Raw genomic sequence first — 23,815 nt, 5'->3', positions numbered from 1 at the left:
TACTTTTTGGTTTAGGAAGTAACCTATAAATAAATAGAAAAAAATATTAAGATTTTTCGTAAACTATGTTAAAAATTAATTTTATATTTAATTCAATATTTCTTAATGATTTAATATCAAATAGAACGATAAGTTTAATAAATAATATTATAATTAAAAAATAAATTTTAAATCTAAATTAATAATTTTATAAGATATATACTGTAAATTGATTTTATCAGTGTTAGACAAATTTTCTCTGGATATTTGTAGTTATATTATTGACAATGTAGATTTACAATATTTATACTGAAAATATCTTCGAAACAATAACTAATTATACCTAAGAAACAAAACTATCTAACAAACTTTACACTATTATATGATTTTTGTGAACATTAATGTTACATAGCAAGTGTGCCCTTGTTAATATTTATAGGCACAACATGTTAATCATTAACTGGTTATCATTTACCAACCAACCAGACACGTATCAATGCCAACACAGCGGGAAGGAAGAACAATCAATAAATATGTTGTTGAATAATAAAAGAATGTTAGACATCTTTTCAGGATTTTAGCTGTTCTTGGATAATTCAAACAATAAATATTACAAATAATTGAAGAAGAAGAATAATAAGAATAAAAAAATAATATAACATACAAAAATAATATAGTTTAATTGAGATGCTACTGAATTATAATATAGATATATTTGCTAAAAATAAGTTTTTTACTTTAAATATTGTTTAAATAATGTTTTGATGATCTTAATAATCTCACATTTTTTTAGGAGTTGAGGTTAATGCAAGGTTAAATATTTTTCTTTCCCTCGTGATGTTTTAACGAAGCTTTATGCATATATATATATATATATATATATATATATATATATATATATATATATATATATATATACATATATATATAATAAATTTAATTAATTTCGTAAATTATATTGTATAAAGTGACCAATTTAGATATTAATTTATAAAAATAAAAAATATTGGTTACTAATCTAATTGGTTGTTAAATTTATCACTAATTAATTAGAGACTAATTTAGAAACCAATTCTTTTGTTAACAAAAATCTTGGTAGTTAATGTTTAGTGAGTAATTTTCTTTAGTAGCTAAATTTTAGAAACCAATTATATTTTTTTATTCATAATAGTGACTATTTTAATAATCAATAGTTTTTTATTTATAAATTGGTATCTAAATTGATTAGTGACTAACAACTTTGAATCACTAAAATTGATTATTAATGAAATATTTTCTTGTAATAATGTAATAACATGTGATATGTGTCTTTTATAATTATAATAAGATAAAACCTAGATAATTATAAAATGATGATAGACACTTATTTCAAAGAAATATAATCAATTACATCATACTAAATGATCCAATACATTTAATAATTTTATACTTTAAGAAAATTTTACAGAAATGTTTTTTTTTTTTTTAACTAGACCAATATCTGGAATCTCAAATGTATGATATACTATACTATTTCAATACAGTTGAGGTTAAAACATTAAATAATTCGATAAACTAAAAGGTAGACAATCTTAAACAAGCTAAAAAACCAACATGGTTTTTGTAATGTTTTGGTTTTTTCTTCATTAATTATATTATAAGTATGGTGCAATCCTTTGAAGCCTGAACCATATGTTTATGTTGCATACACACAATACAATAGAGGTTTTTATTTTTGTCAACATTCATACGTTTTTACGAACTAACATGAATTACTTATCATAAAATCTTAAGCCGCCAAACATCACACTGTACATAGATTCCTAATTAATTCCTAATACTTTAGACAAATCAACAGCTCAAATATTCAAAGCCAAACTAATATGAATTTTATACGTATTAAACAATGACGATAGATTCTTTGACTCATCCTAGTTTATGTTCCACGAATGGTTAATATATTCCCATTATGATATTACTAATTATTGCTATTTTTTTTTTCTCCTCTTTAACTTGTACTCTATTACACGTCTCAAATATCTCTTTCGTCTAAGCATAGCCTATTCATTTAGTCAAAATTGTCTAATAATGAATACATATAAAATGTAACAATTGATGTGCTTTTCATATATAAATAAAATAACTATAGGTGTAAAATCAAATACGAACTTTTTACTATTAAAATGACGAAAAACAACGAAGAATGTAAGAAATAGGAAAGTTAATGGTAATGACAGTTTAATTTTTAAATACCAGTTTTCTCTTTATTCCTTTCAAGGTGACTCGTGAGGATGGGTATATACTTTGTAATTATGTAAGTTAAAAATGTGTTAGCTTTATATCTCCATAAGATTATGTTGATAAATGAACATGTAACTGTGGTGCAATTGTCCTTTTAATCAATAACTTTAATTTGCTTTGTGTCGGATCTTTCGAGTATCAAGACTTTCGGTACAGAGTCTGGTTTAAGTTGGTAACCACACGAACTTGATTCTGATATCACTTGTTAAGTCTATAAAAAAAGTTTTATTGAAAAGATACAATATCAATGAATCTGAATTTAACCACATAAGACATTGACATCATTCTCAACACAAAACTTTAACACAATAAATTTATGAATCTTTTATTTTTATATAGTGTTCTACTTTCTTATTTTTAATCAACGTAGGACTTAGACTCATACTTGAATACCTAACACTGTGGTTCCTTTTATGGTACATACTAAACTTATTTCTCAATTTAATTTTAAACTTAAAAATACTAATATATGTTATTATATTACTAAAATGAATTCTCCATTTTTTGTTTGTTTGAAAAAGTGTCAAAAAGTATAATTTTTTAAAGTAAAACACTGAACATTTCAGCCATGTGTGGTACGCATATATTTTCTTGTGTGGTCTTTTCAAAGTTTTAAATTTTCATCGTAGTCGCTATCGCATGTGAATACATCCAAGACCACATTTATAGGAAAAAAGAAAAGTTGTAAAACGATGAACTGCACTGCAATTATGTCTGTATTGCAATGCTTATAAAAAGTAAGACTTCCAAAACTTGATTTTTCCACACTGTGCGTTTTCTTCACCTTGGCAATATTTTATGCTTTCCATTTTTTTCCTTTTAAAATAAATAAGCTTAACAATCATTATCTTTAATTACTTCAAGATCGACCATCTTGTCAGACATGCAAAATCGAATGTTTTTGTGTTAATGGGTGAATCAAACACAGTTAAAAACAAAAATAAACACGATTTTGTAAAGTTAAACTAAATCTAAATTCATATATATATATATATATATATATATATATATATATATATATATATTGAAATATTATCATAGCATATTTTAATCTGTCAAACAGATCATCCATTATATTATACGGGCACCAACTTCAATAAGGAGTGGTTATCAGTATTTTTCTCTCCTTGAATTGAAAGTATAAAATTGCTTAATTTTTTAACGATGAGCACTAATTGTACCAACTCAATGATTCCAGCTGAACGTGCAACTTTTTCTTCACAGATGACGGAGAGAAAAATCATTAAACTAAGTTGGTGTTCCAAACCTATGTGAAGTCCCACGTCATTTTCTAGGTATATATATATATATATCATATCATTTAAAAACAATACTAATTTAAAATATATAAATCGTAAACTTAAAACCTATTTCTTAATAAAACTACATATATAATCAGGTTTTTTCTGGCACAAGGCTGCAAAACCTTATGTTGGTGTTGATTGATGATTTTCTATTTCTGCTGTGTGGTGTTACCTATGCTGACAAAACAGACACGCACGCATGTACAGAAGATGCAATTAAAAAGGTTTTGGATATGGCTGGTCCATCAACAATGACACAAATCCTTAGCAAGTTCCTTTCATTTGTGTATTTCTTATTCCGAAATGATTTAAAAATAGAAAGAGCATGGAGAAAGAGAACAGCGTGACACATAGGTTAGTGAATAATTTGAGATGAAAATGAAGTTTGGGGTGAAAACAGAAAGGTTTTCCCAGAAATGTGTAACATGGGTTGCAAGGTTCCCGCGGTGGCTAGCAATGAGCATCTCTCATAATGCATTTAGTTATGAATTGTCGTTGTTTTCAGAATCCTTATCGTGGATCCAGGTTGGTCTACTCTTCAGCTTTATGTTGGAATGGTGGAGTGAACTATTCGCTAAGCTATCAAAATGGATTAAAATTCGCGAGTCAACCTGGCTCATCACGGAATGGATCGAGTTGGATTGAAATTTTTTACAAATTTCAATACAGGTTAATTTTTGACCCGGCTCACCTAGAATCCGGCTCACCTAGAATCCGGCTCATCTGAATTGAATTTGTGGCGAGCCGGTTTGGCTCACCAACCCGCAAATAAAGAGTCACACAAGTATTTTTTTTGTTAAGTTGGATTTTGCATTTAGGTCATGTTAGGTTATTTTTTTTAATCAACACATAGATAATTTGTATTTTTGTGATTTTTGTTTGTATTTGGATTGTATAAAAGTTTATTTAGATTTTAATTAGAATTATAATCTAGTTTTGACTAAAAAAAATAAAAAAAATTGTATTTTTTTATTAAGTGAGCCCGTGGGACAACCCGTTTAACCCACCAACCCGCGGTGGGCCGGGTCGGGTTAGAATTTTTTTGACTTGCTAATTAGTGAACTGGGTTGGGTTGGCTCACTAAGTGATCAACCCGTGGTAGGTCGAACCAGATTACACATTTTGACAGCTCTATTATTCTCCCGGAGAGTGTAACTAAAAAAAAATTAATTACTCATTTTGTTTATCGTGTTTTTTGGTCAAAAAATGTTGTTCAATTCTTTATTCCATTTAATTTGGTATTGATTTGTGAAAATCGATACTATTTCATCTTGATTTGTGAAAAATTAATGCAATTTGATATTTTTGTTAAATTTTTTGATACAAACTAATTTTTTTTTATTATAACTGAAGTTGTTAATTAAAATGGTTTATAATTATTTTAAAAAATTTACAAAAATAACTAAATTATCATTTCTTTTAAAAAAAAATTAGGTCCAAATTTCGTTGATTTTCACTCTAGAACTCAATGATCCAAAAACGTAATTAAAGAAAACAATGTAATGGGTTGTATTTGATGCATGAATCGAATCGTACCAAACATCAATAATGTCAACCCTAGACAATGATGTCAACCCTAGACGAGGTATGGTTGTTCAGAAGTCATCATGGATGATACATTGTTACCATGCCCCGTTTCAGAAATTGTACACATTCTGTTTGCAGAGGAAAAATCGTGAATACAGATATTGGTTTCATAAGGATTATGAAGTGTAGAAAAAACAAAGTGAAGCCAAATGTTTGAGTTTGCATGTCACACAATGGTCTTTCGAGAAGCAGAGAGAGAAAGTGTGGAGGTTATTGAAGGCATCATCATGAAGAACTTTGAACTAGTGTCAGACCTTAAATCCAAAATTTTGTAGACTATTTTCAGTGCTTTTGGAGCGGAGAGAATAATCATATATGCAGACAAGAAGAAATGTGGAAACTAATTATTAAAATTGACAACATGAAAGCATAGATCGCTATCCTATGAAATTAATATTAGAAATTCAAGTGTCAGTTTAAATTTTATAAATTTTATATTGATTAAAAATAAAAAAGTAAAATATTATATAATAATAAAAACTGATAAGCTCATTACATTAAGATTTTGAATTAAAGATGATATTAATGTTTTATATAATTGAATTCAGATCTCCTTAACATTTTATTGAATGGATATTTTTTAAGGTCTCGTGTAAAGTAATATGAAAATAAAAATATGATAAAAAAAGAAATTGTTTTGAGAGTTGTGATCTCAACTCAATAGTAAAGATTTTATAACAATTTTGTCTAAACAAATTATATTAAAAGATTTAAAAATTTTATTAGAAAAACTATATAAGAAAGTTTATGATATTTATCTATGAAAATGTTTATTTGTGTCATAGAAATTATATTTATAATTTTTGCTACAAAAATTATATAAAAGATTACAGTTTTTATTAAAGAAATTATATATATGATTTATTTGTTTAAAATATTCTTGAATTTTACATTTTTAGTTTGGAATTAAGTCTTAAATTTAATTAGGTACATGATGAACGAATATATTATATGTTAATAATTTTAAAATAGGTTATGATAGTGTGGTTGTAGACTTTTTAGTCCATTCCTATGCATACACCTGTGATGACTTAAGGCGTCTACTAATAAAGGAAATAGAGAATCTCTAAGGTAATCAATTAATATGAAAATTCTAATGATGTCACTTGTTAAGTAAATATATCCATCCACAGATAAATGATAATCAATGGAGATAATGACATAATATGATGGATCCCAATAATCACACTTATAATTTGGTAAAGATTTCCTCATATAAATGCTAATTAATGAGTTAACCTAGACTATTAAAAAAATATTATTCCTGCTGCTACTTATGGAATGAATAATTGAATTTATAAATTAAAGACAGAAATCAATGATAATTGGATATAAATCATGATCAGTAAAAACAAAAACCTTAAAAATCTATTCCAATCCATAATTCAACATTTAGAGTTATTTCTATAGTATATCTTCAAAATACTATGATGATCACTAATTTTAAAATATATTAAAAAAATTGGACTCAAAATAACTTTTAAGATTATTTCGAATTTAGTTATATTTGCTAATTTGTTTTTACTGTCAATCCACGTGCTACGTGAGTTTTTATAAAAGTGACATTTTTATGATAAAAGTTGGAAAATCCAATAAAACACATATCATGCTATTGTCTTCAATGTCAGTGACTCAACGGAACATCACTGCAACATGAACAAATCACGACAAAGAACAAGTTGAGCACAAACAACTTGTTTTTTTTAGTAAATTCATTAATAATATTTGCAGGTTGTATGTGACACACATTCAACAAGTTCCAGAGTTTACGTGAAATACCCTACTTTGACCGATTTTAAAATCTATATTTAGAAAGAAAAACAAAAACAAAAACATTAACATATGACGAACATTATTTTTACTGTCGTGTTAAGTGATCAACCATAGGAACAATCTAACTTTAGGTTTAGATAGTCACCACCAAAAACAACATATACACAAATAGTAAACATCATATACTATTTTACTCTCACAGGTCATTATCAAGAGAAATAAGTACTGACTCGTTTTCCGAATAAGTGACTAAAATTGAAAATACTTAAAATAATAAAATATAATTAAAAAAATTTGAAAAAAAATTCCAAATTCCATCTATAATGCTAAAAAATTTGTGTTAATTAATGAAAAGGTGGATATTAATTAGTCAACATGATCTGCACATGTTTTGAAATTTGTAAAAAAGTGACATTTAAGCAACATAGGGTCCCCTCTCATTGATTGTTCATTGAAACCGACCCATCAACCAGCAATTAGTAGATGTATTATTGTACGTATTTTTTGACAATTCTAGAGATAAATATACACACTCACTCACATGCATTATTATAGGTTCAAAGCAAATTTATAACTAATGATATACATGTACAATATTCTTGATTGGAATTATTTTTAATGGGACGTGACCAAAACTTGGCTTGCCTTTAATTTTTTAATTTTGAGGTTTTTTTTTTAAAGACATTTATCATTTTGAACAATAATCGCGTTTCTGAAGTATTGTTTATTTTGAAACAGTGTGAAATTCGGTCATGATTTTGTCCTAACAAAACGCTTCAAAGGGTAAAGAAAGATAAAAGTATATATATTGTGTTTGACTTTGACTCCTAAACAATGTGATACTTATTGGATGTATCGGAACACTAATAATAATTGTCAAACAAACTTAGATCGGATCCGAACATACAAGAAAAATAAAACATCTATTATTAAAATCAAGGTTATCTTTTAGATCAGAGTATTCAAATTTTGATACATTCCATATAAAATATCATCTTCTTAGACATTGTTATCGCTTTAATTTAATTTTCATCACATGGTAAAGAATAGTAACAAAGCCACGCGTATTACTCAAGAAACTAGTTAATGTGTTTACTACTTTTTAGTGTTAGTTTGTATAAAATAAGAGCTCATCACTGACCTAACCTTTGACCATTAATGTTTTTAATTTCTTCAGTAACTGTGCTGTAGTATAAATTAACAGCAATGATTAAGAAAATGAAGAATAATTGAATAAACTAACTAAATTAACAACGGCTACTTCAAAGCTAGTCTAAAACGAGTCACTTAACTTAAGCTAGTAATTAATTATGACCAGCTTGTACTAATAAATAACATAAAATTTGTCACAAGAATCAAGATCTCAACTAGTATATCTCGTTGTTTTCTTCTTTCAGCGAAACAATGCATAACATCAATGCCACGATAGGGACAACAAAACTTAAAAACAGTCACGTCAACTTGCTTATTTTAGATACTTCAAGTTAAAAAAATTGATACGGAATGTATAAAAAAACTGAATTATTCAAAAGATAATTAACTAAATTGTTTATCATATTAAAAAACATGTTCTGAGATGAAACGTTAAGTGATAATAATAATTTAAATAATTCACATCCTTAAAGCCGTTTAGAAGAAGGTTAAAGTAGTTTATTTTATTCATTTCGATCTGATTAGTTTAATTGTTCCAAATGGGTACGTAGGATAAAACACTTTTAGCATTTAATTAAATTTTATAAAAGTTGAATTTGGTTTATGCATTTTAATCATCGATCTTAATCTTTCAAATACTATAGTCAACACATTGAATGCTTTGAAATATCTGGCAAAATTGAAGATTCCAACACGAGTGGCACCACAAAATTGGAAGAGGCTTAAACAATTAAAATAATAAGTTGTTTAATTAATTGATTAGAGTCAAGAAAGTGATTATAAATAAGAAGAACGATCGAAAATGAACAAGTTCCTCAAAAATCTGTATGGTTGTTCCACAACACACTTGTCGATCTTCAATACCTTAAGAACTCATGCTGAGGCATGCGCATGTGAAGATTAACTTTTTTTTTTTTTTCTGAATTGGGTTTATTAATATATCACCATCAACCATATAGGTGTTATCGCCATTGGAAACCCAAACTAAGTTCCAAAACTTTGGTAGGGACATGCTGATACAACAGTACCTTTCCTCTGTTTACTATTCTCAACAACAATAACGTGACATGATTACCAAATAATTTGTCTTTTTTAAATATGTAATGAGAAATTTATTTTTTATTTATGTTAAAAAAAAGTATATTTAAGTAACTTAATCTTACTAAGTTTAACTTATTTTATCAGTAATTGACGTAAGATTAGACATTAATGAATAAGTGACACAATAAACTCAACAAATAATAAATTTTAATAAATAACTTAATAAATCAAACAAACAACAAATTTTATTATGATAGACTTTAAAAAATAAACTTTAAATCTCACTTAACCTTATAAAATTGATCGATAAAATAAGTTACATCTATTTACGTTGTCGTTATTGAACCGGAGAAAGAAAATATAAAAAGCAAACACTTGGATCCTCTATTTGTTTGGGGGACCAAAGGCCCAATAGTCCAATTCACGTAACAGTGATGTGAGTAATCAATTTGAGTCCAACTTCTATTGATCTTGTGGTGTGGCTTTCTTCGCCTTTTGTTTCGTACGGTTAAACCTATGTTCATGTTTGCTTTTCCCTGTGGAAAAAAAATGTGGCAGAAAAAGCATTGGACATCATAGTGAAGATGTTGGAAAAGAAGGAAGGAGTGGTCTTAAATATATGTAATTGAAAATAAAATAAAATTAGTTTTATCGAATTTATCATAAATTATATTATTTATTATCCTATCATTCGTTAATATTTAATTTTATACACCTCATTTCAGTTAATAAGATTTATCATTATATTAACGTAATCATGATTTACATGAAGAAGGTTGTGGCTTTGCACTGTTAGCAATTTTAAAGTTGTGGATATCATTTGTTTTTGCTTTTCCATCTTGTCATAATCTTTCTGAGTGATATTTGATAAATCGCCCACTAACGAAGAACCAAACAAACCTTTCATAATCGTAGAAAAATGTCGAAGACATTAATTAAGGACAATTTTTAATTCTTTCATTTTTTTAAAATCTTTTTAATGTCATGTAGAAGATTAATTTATAAAGTTTGTCCTTTTTTTTACGATAACGTGTATATTCTAGAAAGAAAATCATATTTATGTAATTATGATAACGAATAATTTTTTTGATGAAGTAAATTTTTGTTCTGATTTTGAATTGTATAATTTAAAAAAAAAAACTTTAAGTAATCTGGAAGCCAAATTTTTTTAGAAAGATTTTAAATTAAATAATCTGAAAGTTAAAAATGACTTTCAAATTATGTGATTTAGAAGCCAAATGACTTTTGGGTTTTATAATTTAAAAGCCATTTTTTAGGAAAAAATTAGTTTCAAATTTTATAATTTGGAAATCATTTCTAACTTTCGAATTAAACAATCCAAAAAAAAAAATCATTTTTCATAATTTGAAAATTTTTTAGATTGCATAATCTGAAAATATTTTTTTAATTACACAATTCAAAAAGGGGTAAAATGAAAAGTCTATTACCTAAGGGGTGCAAGAATTAACTTATGGAGGTGCAGAAAGAAACTGTATCTCCAATCATTAACCAATCCTCACAAGCCCGTTTTGGAATGATCCACAGCTGGAGGTTTAATATTTCTTTGGATTGCGCTTTTTTCATCCCACATCTCCATCATTAATAAAATAATCATTTTAGAAAAGTTACTACCGGTTACCTTTGTTAAACAAGTATTTTAGAGTTTTCAGAAAAACTTTTTTAGATTAGGATTTCTAAAACAAATTTTCTAGAAAAAGTTTCTTGGAACATATGAATTGCATTATAGATCAAGTTTTCTAAAATATAAATTCTGAAAGAAGTCCTTTTAAAACTTATATGATACTTGTGGAACGAGAGTTTTAGAACACGTTTCCAAAATAAACTTTTCAAAATATATCAAATGCGTTCTAAAATATGATTTTCAAAATAAGATTTCTGAAATAAACTTTTTGAAACACATAAAATATATTTTAAAATAAGCTTTTTAAGTCAACGAACGAAGATGAAAAATAAGTGTACTTGATAGCATAGCAGGGTTGCGTGTTACAACCAATAGGGTATTTTAGTCATTTCCATAGGATCGGGTAGCGATCACGGAAGTGCAGAAAGAAAAAATTTGTTTAAGCTTAGTTCGCATATCTGTATTCCATAACAGACTTTGGTTCTTCATCATCTTCTCATCTATCTTCGGCTCTTTCTTCCTGCACCCATCAAATTTTCTTCTGTTTTGGTAGTGCTGGATTTGACCCAAAATTTACCAAAACACATGTGCATTTCTTCAAGCGTTTTACCTCGTGTTTCGGGAAGTACGGTGTAAATGAAGACCCAACCACATGCAGCAATACCAGAATAAAGATAGAAAGCCCCACCAATGGTAATCGCTTTAGATAAAGACAAGAAAGTGATCGAGAGAACCCCGCTTGTGGTTCTGTTCACCACAACTCCGACGGCCATACCCTGTGCCCGCAACCGCAACGGAAATATTTCAGAGCTGTAGACCCAGGTCACGGGTCCCGCACCAATGGAGAAGAAGGCAACATAGGATAACACCATGGTTATGCTCAATCCAATGACCCATATCAGCTTTCTGTGTGAATGATGAATCACAGTGAGAGAGATAGCAAGTGTGAGAAGCGAGAGCAGCATGCCTCCGAAACTAGACAGCAGCAATGGCCGCCGTCCGACACGGTCCAGCATGAAGGTAGCAACCAAGATGAACATGGTCTTCACAAATCCGACACCCACTGTCGCAAGAAGCTTATACGTGTCACTGGTGATCCCAGCCTTCTCGAAGATCGTGGGGCTGTACAAAACGACGGCGTCTACGCCCGACGCTTGTTGGAAGAAGTGAATCCCTAGGGTAGCCATTAACATGTGACGTATTGCAGGTGCTGAAGAAAAGAACAACTCTTTCCACACACCCTCACCTGTGTTTCTCTTGCTCACCTCGACCACCTCGTTGTCTTCGTTCTCCGGGATTCCCGCGGCTTCTTTGATGTCGGCTAGTCTCTGTCCAGCTTCTTCCTTCCTGTCGGAGGTTTTGTTAAGCACTTTTTTCGCCTCTCCCAAACGACCCCTCATCACAAGCCACCGTGGAGACTCAGGCATCGCCAACACCCCCACCGTTAAAACCATCGAAGGAATTGCGCCGATTCCAAGCATCATTCGCCAACCTAACTCCAGTCTCATCTTTGAAAATGCGTAGTTGGATATGTACCCGAGCAATATCCCCACATTGATAAACACCTGCATTTTGCATGGATTGGATTAGCGTGTTTCACTTCACATGCATACGCAATTTCTTTGCTGAAGAAAAAAATATATATAAAGCAACAAACGAACAAACAAACATCAGTGAAGGAAGTGAGGAAGCCACGAGAAGAGGGTGGGGCAAGTTCGGCTGTGTAAACGGGAGCAACCATGAGAGCGTAGCCCATGCCGACGCCGGCGACGAAACGGCCGAACATGAGAAAGGCGTAGTTGGGAGAGAAGCCCATGAGAATGGCTCCGACGAAGAAAATTGCGCCGGCGAGAACAATAGTGTAGCGACGACCTATCCAGTCGGAGGTTCTTCCGGCGAGGCAGGAGCCGATTAAAGAGTAGAGGTTGAAGATTCCGACGAGGATCTCGATTTTCACATCCGACACTTTCATGTCTCTTTTTATGTATATGGCTGCTCCACTCATCACACCGATATCTATAACATCAGAGTGTATAAATTTGTGTAATGATTGAGTATTATATTGTGTTGAAATAGAAATGGATGTGACTGACCATAGCCAAGCAAGATCGAAGTGGTGGAGGCCAAGATAGCACAGGCCAAAGCATAGTTGTTGAGTTTGAACTTCTTTGGAGTTTGATGAGGTTCTTCACTTTCTACTACCTTTGATTCACTCATCGTCTTCACTTAAGCAATGTGGGACAGAGAAGCGTGTTAAAATGGTTTTTTGGGCGATATTGTTGATAATTATGTTAAGAGATTAGGGAAACGATGAAGGGTATTGTGCTTATATAAACCAAAGCCGGCCAGAAGCGGGTGGCGGCTAAGAAAATTAAATTCTTCAAATAATTGTGCTTAAGGAAAATGATTTTTTCAATTTTATGTAGTATTTTTTAAATAATTTTTTACTTTTTTTATTTTCTTATTTTTAATATTCTAAAACCATTTAAGAGACCGTATTATTAAAAGAATTATCAAAATTTAATAATCAAAATAAATATTATTGTCATGTTTAAATATTCCTTTGTACTGTTTTTTTAAACAAACATGAAAAATATCTGATTCCATATTTTTTTTATACTTATTGTTAGGTTGGTAACTTATTTTTATACATACTTTTCTATGATTATTTTACGGTTATCCAAATGTTATGTGATATATTTTTGTATTTATAAAATTATAAATTTATATTGATATTTAATATTGAAAAATGTGCATTTTTTATATTGAATAGTTGATTATACCATTTTTTTATGATGTGATTTTTATTTTTTTCAAAATAATTATTTAATTAATATTTAAAAAAGTAAAAATAATTTATATGTTTGTATGGATGAATATATCTTTTCACGAAAACATAGAAATGAGACAAAAATATTATATCTTTAAATGTAAGAATATAAGAAAAATATAAGCGTAAGTCTATGTTACATATTATGTAGAATAAAAAAAGCTTAGCAATATATAAGGTCAAATAAGTTTATTGTTTTGAGTTTTTGAGTTAAAAATAATAATAATCTCTTATGTGGATAAATTTTCCTCTCAGTCTCTCAACAAATTTTCCTCTCTATATATAAACCTATCAAATAAGAATAAATATAATATTTATTTTGGAATAGAACTTGATCAATATTGTCATTCATAAATGTGTGATAGTTGATAGTAAATTATGGAAGAGCTCTAGTGGGTTTTATAGTGACACATAACCATCATCATGTATAAAAAATAGAATCGTATAAATTATATTAAACTTAAACCACAAATATAATTGTTTGAGTCGTTACTTGTGATCCAACTCTCCCTAAAAGTATTAACATAATTATATTTTTACGACCTTTAATTAAATTAAATCATTCTATATCAATTTATTTAAGTTTAGAATTTTTTATTTTCTAAATATAATAATTATACATTCAATATAAGTTGGTATAATGATTGAATATTATTATGTCTTATTAACTATATAGTGGAAATGTTAAAACTCATGGTATGATTATATAATCACGAGCAGCCAGCTTGTAACATTTTTAACAAAACTACTTTTAAAATTTTGAACAATTAAAATTAAAATTATTAAAGTGCGAATTCTATAAAAAAAACATATTAAAAATAAATCATAACAAAATTGAAAAAGTAATGCGACAAAATAATATTTATATAAAGTGAAATAAGATTATGTATTTCGTTTATGATAAACTTATTTTCTAATTTGTTATCGCAGCCACGTGGTGACACACCAGATCTTCAATACAATATTTTTATCTTTTATGTTATTACAATTCCTTTTGGTTCATGTTATAAAAACTTCACTTTAATCTTTCTATTTTGGTCAATTTTTCCATAAAAACAGTGATTAATTTATACGCACTCATTAAAAATCGATGTTTCTCTGCAGAAGTGTTAAATATTAGTTGGTTATCGTTTCACAATCACATCCCTGTGAAACAGACACGTACAAATACATTATTCATAAAGTTTATTTTAGGATACATTTCTTTGTTTTGTTGAAAAGAATAAATCTTGAATAATAAATAACTGTTTGGCATATGTATCTGAATTATTGCAAGATTCAATCCATGAAGCACGCTGTTAAATGTAAGAAGACAATTTAAGGTTTTTGTTTATGTTTTTTAGGGTCAATAACATTGATTTTATGAATTACTTATACTAAACATGCCATCAAATACCAAAGACCTTTGAGACTAAGATGTTTACCCTAAATTGCATATTGGTTTAAGTATTTCTCTCTCTTTCGTTATATCATAGTAATAATTATTTAAGAAAAAGCTAAATATCACAAAGATTAGGATTAAGGAAAGAGAGTAGTTATTGTTATTGAACAAATTAATTTGATTAGTGAAACATTTAGCAAATATTTGTCTTGTGAGTTTGTTACAAGTCCAAATTAAACCTTTCATCAAAATTTCTTCGTGACATTTGACGACACTTGTAAATAATATTGTAATTTTAGCAATTAATATTTTATGACGTGAAATATCAAATCAAGTTACAAGCGCATAGTATATCAAGAAAAAAAAATCACAACAATTATTTAATGACAATTAAATAATATTACTATGTTTTTTTACAACACATAGAAACCAATTTCTCATGTCTTTGATTTAAATATACTCGCATTTTCTAAAACAAAAAATTTCAATCAAACCTTATAATATTCTACTTTAAGAATATAAGAAGAATATGAATAATTAAATACAAAATATTATAGAGTTTAAGTCCATTATATAGCTATTAATGTAGAACAAAATATATTTTTATCAACTCATAAATCACATAAAATCTCTTTTAATTCCCTACAAGACTTGGACAAGACGCGTATAAGAAAAATAAATTAACTTTAATAAATCTTCAATTATGTAAGACTTGAGAGAGAAGAAGAAAAATAGAATGGTAATATTCTGAGGTGATTGTATATTCAAGAGAAAGGAGAAGAACCCTATATAAAGGGTTGTAAGTTTTATACAACTAATAACAGAAAACTAAACTAACTATAACAGAACTAACAAAAGCTACTTAACATCCCCCGGAAACTCATGGTGGATAGACAGTAACCACTGTGAGTTTCTGACGAAAGTCATGAAAAGCAGATCCAGAAATGGGTTTAGTAAAAGCGTCAGCAATTTGGAACCGCGCTGGGATATGACGAACAAAGACTTGTTTGTGTTTCACTTTATCAAGTATGAAATGAAGATCTAATTCAAAGTGCTTTGTTCGTGAGTGCATTATTGGATTGGCTGTGAGGAGAACAGCTCCAAGGTTATCACAGTGTATGATCGGAGTGGGAACAACAACATGAAGTTCATGTAACAGGGACTGTATCCATGAGATATCGGTCATTGCGGATGCAAGGCTTCGATATTCTGCTTCGGTCGAGCTGCGAGAGACCACTTTTTGCTTCTTGGATGACCACGAGACAATGTTGTTGCCGAAATAAACACAGTAACCTGATGTTGACTTACGGTCGTCTGGGTCAAAACCCCAATCTGCGTCAGTGAAAGCCTGTAAGGATTTTGAAGAGGATGGAGAGAAACGAATGCCATGGGACTGAGTGCCTGCTATATATCGAAGAATTCTTTTCACAGCTTGTCAATGATGTAGTTGTGGATTGTGCATAAACTGGCACACCTTATTAACAGAGAAGGTGATGTCAGGTCTGGTGAACGTAAGATATTGAAGAGCTCCGACGATTTGTCTATACAGAGTGGGATCGGAGAAGGCTGTTGAAGCATCAGCAAGAAGTTTTAAAGAAGAAATCATTGGCGACGGTTGTGGTTTGGCGTCAAGCATTTTTGCTTTATCTAGAATCTGTTGAATATATTTTGTTTGAGTTAGATGAAGAGCCCCTGTGGGTGACCAATGTGCTTCAATGCCAAGGAAAAAACTGAGCAAACCAAGGTCTTTCAAAGCAAACTGACTGTGAAGAGTTGAAATCAAAGATTTGATGTGTGTGGCATTGTTTCTTGTGATCAAAATATCATCAACATAGATTAAAATTAGTAATATAGAATCTTTATGAAAGCGTGTAAATAATGAAGCATCACTGATAGAGGATGAAAAACCCATCTGAGTAAGTGTTGTGTTGAGCTTATGATACCACGCACGTGGGGCCTGTTTAAGGCCATACAAAGCTTTACGCAGAAGACAGACCTGCGAAGTATTGGATGCAAATCCTGGTGGTTGACTCGTGTATACAATTTCTTGCAAATCACCATGCAAGAAAGCATTGTTGATATCAAGTTGATGAATTGGCCACTTTGCGGAAACTGCCAAAGAAAGAACAATACGAATAGTAGTTGGTTTGACTACAGGACTGAAAGTCTCAGTGAAGTCCAAACCTTCAACCTGATTAAAGCCTTGAGCCACTAGACGTGCCTTGCGTCTTTCCAGAGAGCCATCTTTATTATATTTATTTTTGAAAATCCACTTACAACCAATAACATGTGAACCGGGTGGGGGATCAACAAGAGTCCAAGTATGGTTAGCACATAAAGCATCAAATTCAACTTTCATAGCTTGATACCAATTGGAGTCTGTGAGAGCAGCTTTGACAGAAGTAGGCACAGGATTGGTGACAATGGTTTGAAAGCTTTTGGGTTTGAAAATACCAGATTTCGCACGGGTTTTCATTGGATGGATGTTTGAAGGTGGGGGAGGTGAGGGAACATTACTGTCATCTATTTGAAAAGGTGCAGAGGCCGAAGAAGGATTAGAGGTATCAAGGGAGGTGTTTGTGTTGGGCTCAGTAATGGTGTTTGGCTCAGTAATGGTGTTTGGAGAGGAAAAAGGAGTGGAAGATAAACAGGAGTTGTTGGAATGGTCAGGGTGAGGCGGAGGGGTAAGAGATTTTTCTGAGGGAAGAACAATTAGCGAAGGTGGTAGAGAGGTAGCGGGTTGCGAACACTCAAAAGGTTCAAAGGGATTGGGTGTAGTCTTATAAGGAAACATTTGCTCATTAAACAAAACATTACGTGAGATGTAGATTTTTCCTGAGGGATGTAAACATATGTATCCTTTTCTATTAGAGCTATAACCAAGAAATAGGCAACCAGATGATTTGAAATTGAATTTGTGGTTTTGAAAAGGGCGAAGTAAAGGAAAGCATAAACAACCAAATATGCGAAACATGTTGTAATCAGAATTTGTGTGAAATAAAGTATGATGTGGTGTGTTATTATTCAAAATACGTGTTGGAAGATGATTGATAATGTGTGTAGCACTGAGAAAAGCATAATTTCAATATTTAAGAGGGAGACCAGCATATGCAAGTAAACTAAGACCAGTTTCAACAACATGTCGATGTTTGCGCTCAATAGAGCCATTTTGTTGATGAGTGTGTGGACATGTATAACGGTGAACGATGCCAGCAGCTGCAAGAAACTTATCAAAAACCTGAAACTCTTTAGCATTGTCACTTTGTATGGCTTTGATCTTTAGATTCAATTGATTTTCAATAAAGATTTTGAATCTTAAAAACATTGTAAAAGCTTGAGATTTAGAATGTAAGAGATAAATCCAAGTGTATTTTGAGAAAGCATCAAGAAAAGAGATATAGTATCTGTCACCCGAAATTGAATTAACATGCGAAGGCCCCCATATGTCTACAAAAACAAGTTCAAGAGGAGTAGTATAGATAGTGGTGGAAGAGGGGAAGGGTTGTTGATGAATTTTAGAAACTGCACATGCATTGCAAAATTCAGAAACATTGTTAATATGCAGATTACAAGAGTGAAGAATATGTTTGATAGTATTGTGGGAAGCATGTCCCATTCTTGTATGCCATAGAGCAAAAGTATTAGAGCTTTTTATAGTGGAATTCATGGTGGGTAGCATGGTGCGTGAGGTAGTTGACTGAAGAGGAGGAAAGACGTATATCCCGTCTTTAATTCTTCCTTGAAGTAGAATCATTTTGGAGTCCTGTTGTTTAACATTACAGAAGTCAGGATAAAATTCGAAAAACACATTGTTATCGCGTGCAAATTGAGATACACTTATAAGATTCTTTGTAATGTTAGGGACATGTAACAGGTTTTTCAAAATAAATCGTGCATGGTGATTATCAGAGGACATAATGGCAGAGCCAGTGTGAGAAATAGGCAAACCTGAACCATTGCCTAATAATATGCGTGCATTACTAGTATAGGAGTTTTGAGATGAAAAGATGGATGGATCACTTGTGACATGGTGTGAGGCACCGCTATCTGGATACCATAGTGAGTCAGCGACCGTGGAAGCGGAGGAAAGCTGATCAAGACTTTCGCAAACAGGTGGAGAGGCTTGAGCATTGTGGACTTGTGGTTGAGGTTGATAATCTGGAGTAAGCCTGTACCAGCAATCAGGGGCACCGTGACCCATTTTTAAGCAGATTTGACATTGAACGTTTCTTGAATTGGATGAACGAGGTTGATTGTTTTGAAAAGATCGACCACCACGCGTTTGAGATGAAGATCTTGATCGAAAACGTCCACCACGATTATTTGAGCGACCACGTTGCGAAGGATTATTCCAAGAAGAAGAGGTGACATTGATCTGAGAGGAAGTAACATTGGTTTGTAAAGCAGGATTCAGTTGTTTGTGTTTTTCCAGACGTTCTTCTTGGGCTAGGAGAAGCGCTTCAATCTCATCGACGGTGTAGGGATCAATGCGGGACAAAACAAAAGTGATAAATGGGTCGTACTCTTCTGGGAGGCCATCCAATATAGCCTCAATGTGATCTTCATCTGTAATGGACGAGCCATTAGCTGAAAGGGCATTTACTGATTTCTTTATATCAAGAAGGTATGCAGGAACATCACGTTCACGTTTGGGTGTTTTGAGTTGCAATTTGAGCTTCTTGACTCTGGCTCTGGAATGACTTGCGTAGTATGTATTCAGTTTCTTCCAAATCTGAGCAGCTGTGGTAAGGCCCACCATTTGGTTGAGCATTGTGGGAGACATAGAGGCTAGTAGCCATGCTACAAGAAGATGGTCTTGACGTTGGTGATGTAGAAAGTGGGGATTAAGGGTTGCGGTGGCAGTATCGGGGTCTATGGAAAACTGGGATGGAATGTTATCACCTTCAAGAAAGTGCAAGAATTCTAAGCCTTGGATGGTGGCGAGAATTTGCTGTTTCCATATCAGGAAATTATCTTCAGTGAGTTTGAGGGAGACTGGAGTTGTGAAGAGATGAGGAACGAAGGTGAAAGTATTCATGGGTGATTGGGAAGGGTGGGATGTTTGAGTGGATGTAGTTTCGGAAGCCATGAAAAAAGATCAATGAGCTCTAGATACCATGTAAGACTTGAGAGAGAAGAAGAAAAATAGAATGGTAATATTCTGAGGTGATTGTATATTCAAGAGAAAGGAGGAGAACCCTATATAAAGGGTTGTAAGTTTTATACAACTAATAACAGAAAACTAAATTAACTATAACATAACTAACAAAAGCTACTTAACAAATTATAATAATATTCTACAATATAAGGCATCAATTACATCTTGCAAGCTAATATATTTATCCAAACATCTCTAATGTATTAATGACTTATTCAACATTATGTTAAAAAGGAAGAGGATGTGCAATTTACTGTAATGGGGGTGTACGTTATTAAAGAAAAAAGTATTACTTAATCACAATTATTGAATGAAAAAATCAAGGTTGATTCAATTAATAATAATTTGGAAAGTCAACTTTGATTCGTCACATCAAATGAATATCAATGGATAATAAACTAAAAAAGAATATAAATGATAAAAAGATGCTCTGAATAATTTAGCTTATAAAAAACTACTGAAAATTTTAAAATAAAGGATGAAATTATCTATCCCCATTTTTTCTATCAATTACCACAACCCTACTAAACAAAGAAGAGAATAATAACTTGGGGTGAGTATTTATTTACATATACTTTATCACTATTATTTTACCTTTTAATTTTTCTTTTACAAATATATAAATTAACTTTTTTTAATAATCAAAATATTTCTTAAAAAATAGATTATGAAGTATTCTGGTGTTAAAAAACCTTTTGCTTATGATTATTGAAATCCCTAGCCTAAAGTTTCCCTCTTTCATTTCATGCCTTTACTTTTATCTTTATCTTTACCTTTACCAGAGAATTGTTACTCGTCATTCTCTGTTTCTTCGCCATCACACCAATTCAAGCTTTTTCTGATTCTGTTCTGAGATCGATGCAGCTTGGCTTGAGACCGTTCCTTTCCCCTGTTGCTCCCAACCTCTTTCTCCGCACAGCATGGTATGCATCGTTTCCCTTCAATCATATTTTCTTAATTCTTCTAAACTTCACTAAAAATCATATTTTTCGTACTCAACACCAACTTCAATGATATTGGGTTACTCGTTGCAGCTGTTCTATAGGGCTTGCGCTTCCCGTGTATTCCACGTTTAAAGCTATTGAGGACAATGATCCATATCAGCAACAGAGATGGCTATTGTATTGGGCAGGTTCTAATTATTCTTCAACCTACATTTCCTTGTTGAAGATAGTTAAATCGATCAATTCATTTTCTGTTGTTATATTATTCTATATTGATTTGATTGGTATTAGACTATTAGTGATGCATGCTACATTGCAGCTTTAAAGATCTGTAGAATACATGTATCGAGATCACGGATTAAGACTCAAGAGGACTGTTCTGCTGTAATTTTATTTTATTTCACCTTGTTAGACTTATGCAAATTTTGGTATCATAGTATGAAGTTATATATCGTTCATATTTTTGGATGATTAGTAATGGATTTGGATTAAAACGTTTGAAAGAGTTCTCTAGTTAGTATGATAAGAGTAACAACTCCTGTTAATTTTGATGTGCTACTGTAGAAGTTTTACTTTGATGGACTTGTCTGAATGTATTAACACTAACACTAATCTCTCTCGTGTTTTTCAGCTTATGGATCTTTTAGTGCTGCAGAAATGTTTACCGAAAAAATATTTTCCTGGTATGAACAAGTTTTCCATAGGTTTTGTTGTTTTCAATTTACTCTTCTGGTTTTTAACTATTTTTTTCACGGAAACTTACCTCTGTCTATTTCCGATTTCCATCGATAACAAAGTTATGTCCCTATTGTATTTATTTGTCTTGTGATCCCAGTTTCCTGCAATTTATGACCTTGTGAAGGACTTTACCAATAACAATAAAGATTTCAGTTATGATTTGTTTGTTTGCTTTCACGTTTTACTTGAGGTATTATGATCTAACAAGGATTGTTTGCCATATTTAATTAGGATTCCATTCTATTACCATGCAAAGTTTGCATTTCTTCTTTGGCTACAACTTCCCACTCTCAATGTAAGAAGTTTAACCAAACTGCTCAACTTATTCTCTTCCTGCTATGCTTTCTGAATTTTCTGTCTTAATAACCTTAACTTGGTTGCTTTGTTCTTGTATTGTTATTTTAAATTTTGAAGGGAAGTTTCTTTGATTCTGTTCTTTTACTCCTTTTTTACTTGTTTTCGAATAAATTTCTTCGCTATCAAACATAATAAAATTAACAAAACGTATAAAACTTGTTGAACAGGGTGCAAGACAATTGTATTCTAGTCACTTGCGTCCATTCCTGTTGAAGCATCAAGCTAGAATGGATGTGATTGTTGAATTTGTGTATGGTGTAATGGTAAGACACAAGTTCATAGATTTCATTGTTGCTGAAAATGCATTTTTTTATCTTATTTATAAGAGATGAAAAAAATCGTTCATATTCATGAAGAGATGTGACTCTTTATGAAAAAATATGACTTTTTATGAGAAATGCTTCATCAATTAAGGAAGCAATTCCATTATGTACTCTTAAAAATACAAATTCTTAAAAAATAATATTATAATTGACTTCTGATCTTGCAGAGTAAACTTATTCGTGATCACCAAACTGAGTTGCAGCTTGCAAGAGCTCTAGCAGTGAAGTTTCTAGTGACAGGTACGCATGTGTGAACTCTGTATCTTTATATCTGCCGCCATTAAACTCTCCATCTCAGTTCCAATCTGTTCTAAAGGAAAAATATGTCAACAGAGCTATTCTTTGTTATGGATACATTATATGTAGTAGTAGGTATATAATATGCTGTCATTAGAACCTTGGGAACTTGATGCTATTTGGGTATTACTTATTGATTTTTCAGGTAAGAAATCTGTGTAGTAATATGGTTATTTTCTGTATCAGGAACTCAGATGATTAGGGATCTCATTCATCCACTTGGGAGGGAATCTAATCACATTGAACCTCAAAAGAGGCAGGTTCAGGATTCAGAATCAGAAGATTAATGCATTTTTCTTTACCTTTATTGGACAAAAATACGTTGGCTACTGAGTTTTGCATTATTAGTTCTGCAAAATTGTTTGGTCATATTTATTTTCTTGATTTCCACTCGCTGTTCACAGAAAATAGGCATATTTCATGTAAATACTGATTTTCACAGCAGTTGTCTTGGAAGTAATATTGGTAGTTAGGCCCACATTTGTGTTTGTTGACCTGTAAGCATCTAACAACCGCATGATTATAATTTATGCATTTTATGCTTTGGGTTTCGACAAAGGAGTATGCTAACCGGTGCCGGCACTGGTTAAGGAATAATAAATGTACTTTGATATCATCATTTTTACATTGAAAGCTGAAATAATTAAATACAGTAATTAAAATAGTATAAATGCACATAATAAATTTTATAAAGACAAAAATACCCTTTTAAATGTGTAGACAATAACTTACTGTTACAAAACAAGTTTTTGGAATTTGTAAGATTTCTACTAAAAAGAAAAAATCAATTATGTCTTAAATTGACTTTAATTATTCTTTTTTTGTAACAATTTTTAGATATTTAATGGCATTTTTTGTTGATTTTTCTGTTAATTTATACTTTCTTATGTTTTTTTTTAAGTTTTAGATGTTTAACACTATTTTGTTGTTGGTTTTTTGTTAATTTAAATTTTAACATTATTAAAATATAGTTATTTTATTATTTAATTAGTTTTTAAATTTTATTTGTGAATATTAAATAAAATATTA

The 23,815-nt window shown here is 30.8% G+C and overlaps 2 protein-coding genes across 2 annotated transcripts; one reads left to right on the top strand and one right to left on the bottom strand.

Moving 5' to 3' along the window:
• Positions 1 to 11,100: 11,100 nt before the first annotated feature.
• Positions 11,101 to 13,039, bottom strand: LOC114170071 (polyol transporter 5-like). The gene is made up of 3 exons (XM_028055552.1): positions 12,852 to 13,039; positions 12,428 to 12,774; positions 11,101 to 12,323 (listed from the first exon to the last, which is right to left on the bottom strand). The coding sequence occupies exons 1-3, from the start codon at positions 12,973 to 12,975 to the stop codon at positions 11,259 to 11,261; spliced, it is 1,536 nt and encodes a 511-aa protein (XP_027911353.1). The 5' UTR covers positions 12,976 to 13,039; the 3' UTR covers positions 11,101 to 11,258.
• A 7,799-nt stretch (positions 13,040 to 20,838) lies between these two features.
• On the top strand, positions 20,839 to 23,320 carry LOC114168939 (HVA22-like protein k). Its single transcript, XM_028053925.1, has 7 exons — positions 20,839 to 21,050; positions 21,162 to 21,259; positions 21,703 to 21,754; positions 22,041 to 22,104; positions 22,334 to 22,429; positions 22,657 to 22,729; positions 22,973 to 23,320. The coding sequence occupies exons 1-7, from the start codon at positions 20,986 to 20,988 to the stop codon at positions 23,071 to 23,073; spliced, it is 549 nt and encodes a 182-aa protein (XP_027909726.1). The 5' UTR covers positions 20,839 to 20,985; the 3' UTR covers positions 23,074 to 23,320.
• The last annotated feature ends 495 nt before the right edge of the window (positions 23,321 to 23,815 follow it).

The sequence above is a fragment of the Vigna unguiculata genome, chromosome 11 (assembly GCF_004118075.2).
Source record: "Vigna unguiculata cultivar IT97K-499-35 chromosome 11, ASM411807v1, whole genome shotgun sequence".
In the NCBI taxonomy this organism is placed as follows: Eukaryota; Viridiplantae; Streptophyta; class Magnoliopsida; order Fabales; family Fabaceae; genus Vigna; species Vigna unguiculata.
Note: the sequence above shows the minus strand (reverse complement) of the source record. Positions and strands in the feature narration are given on the sequence as shown.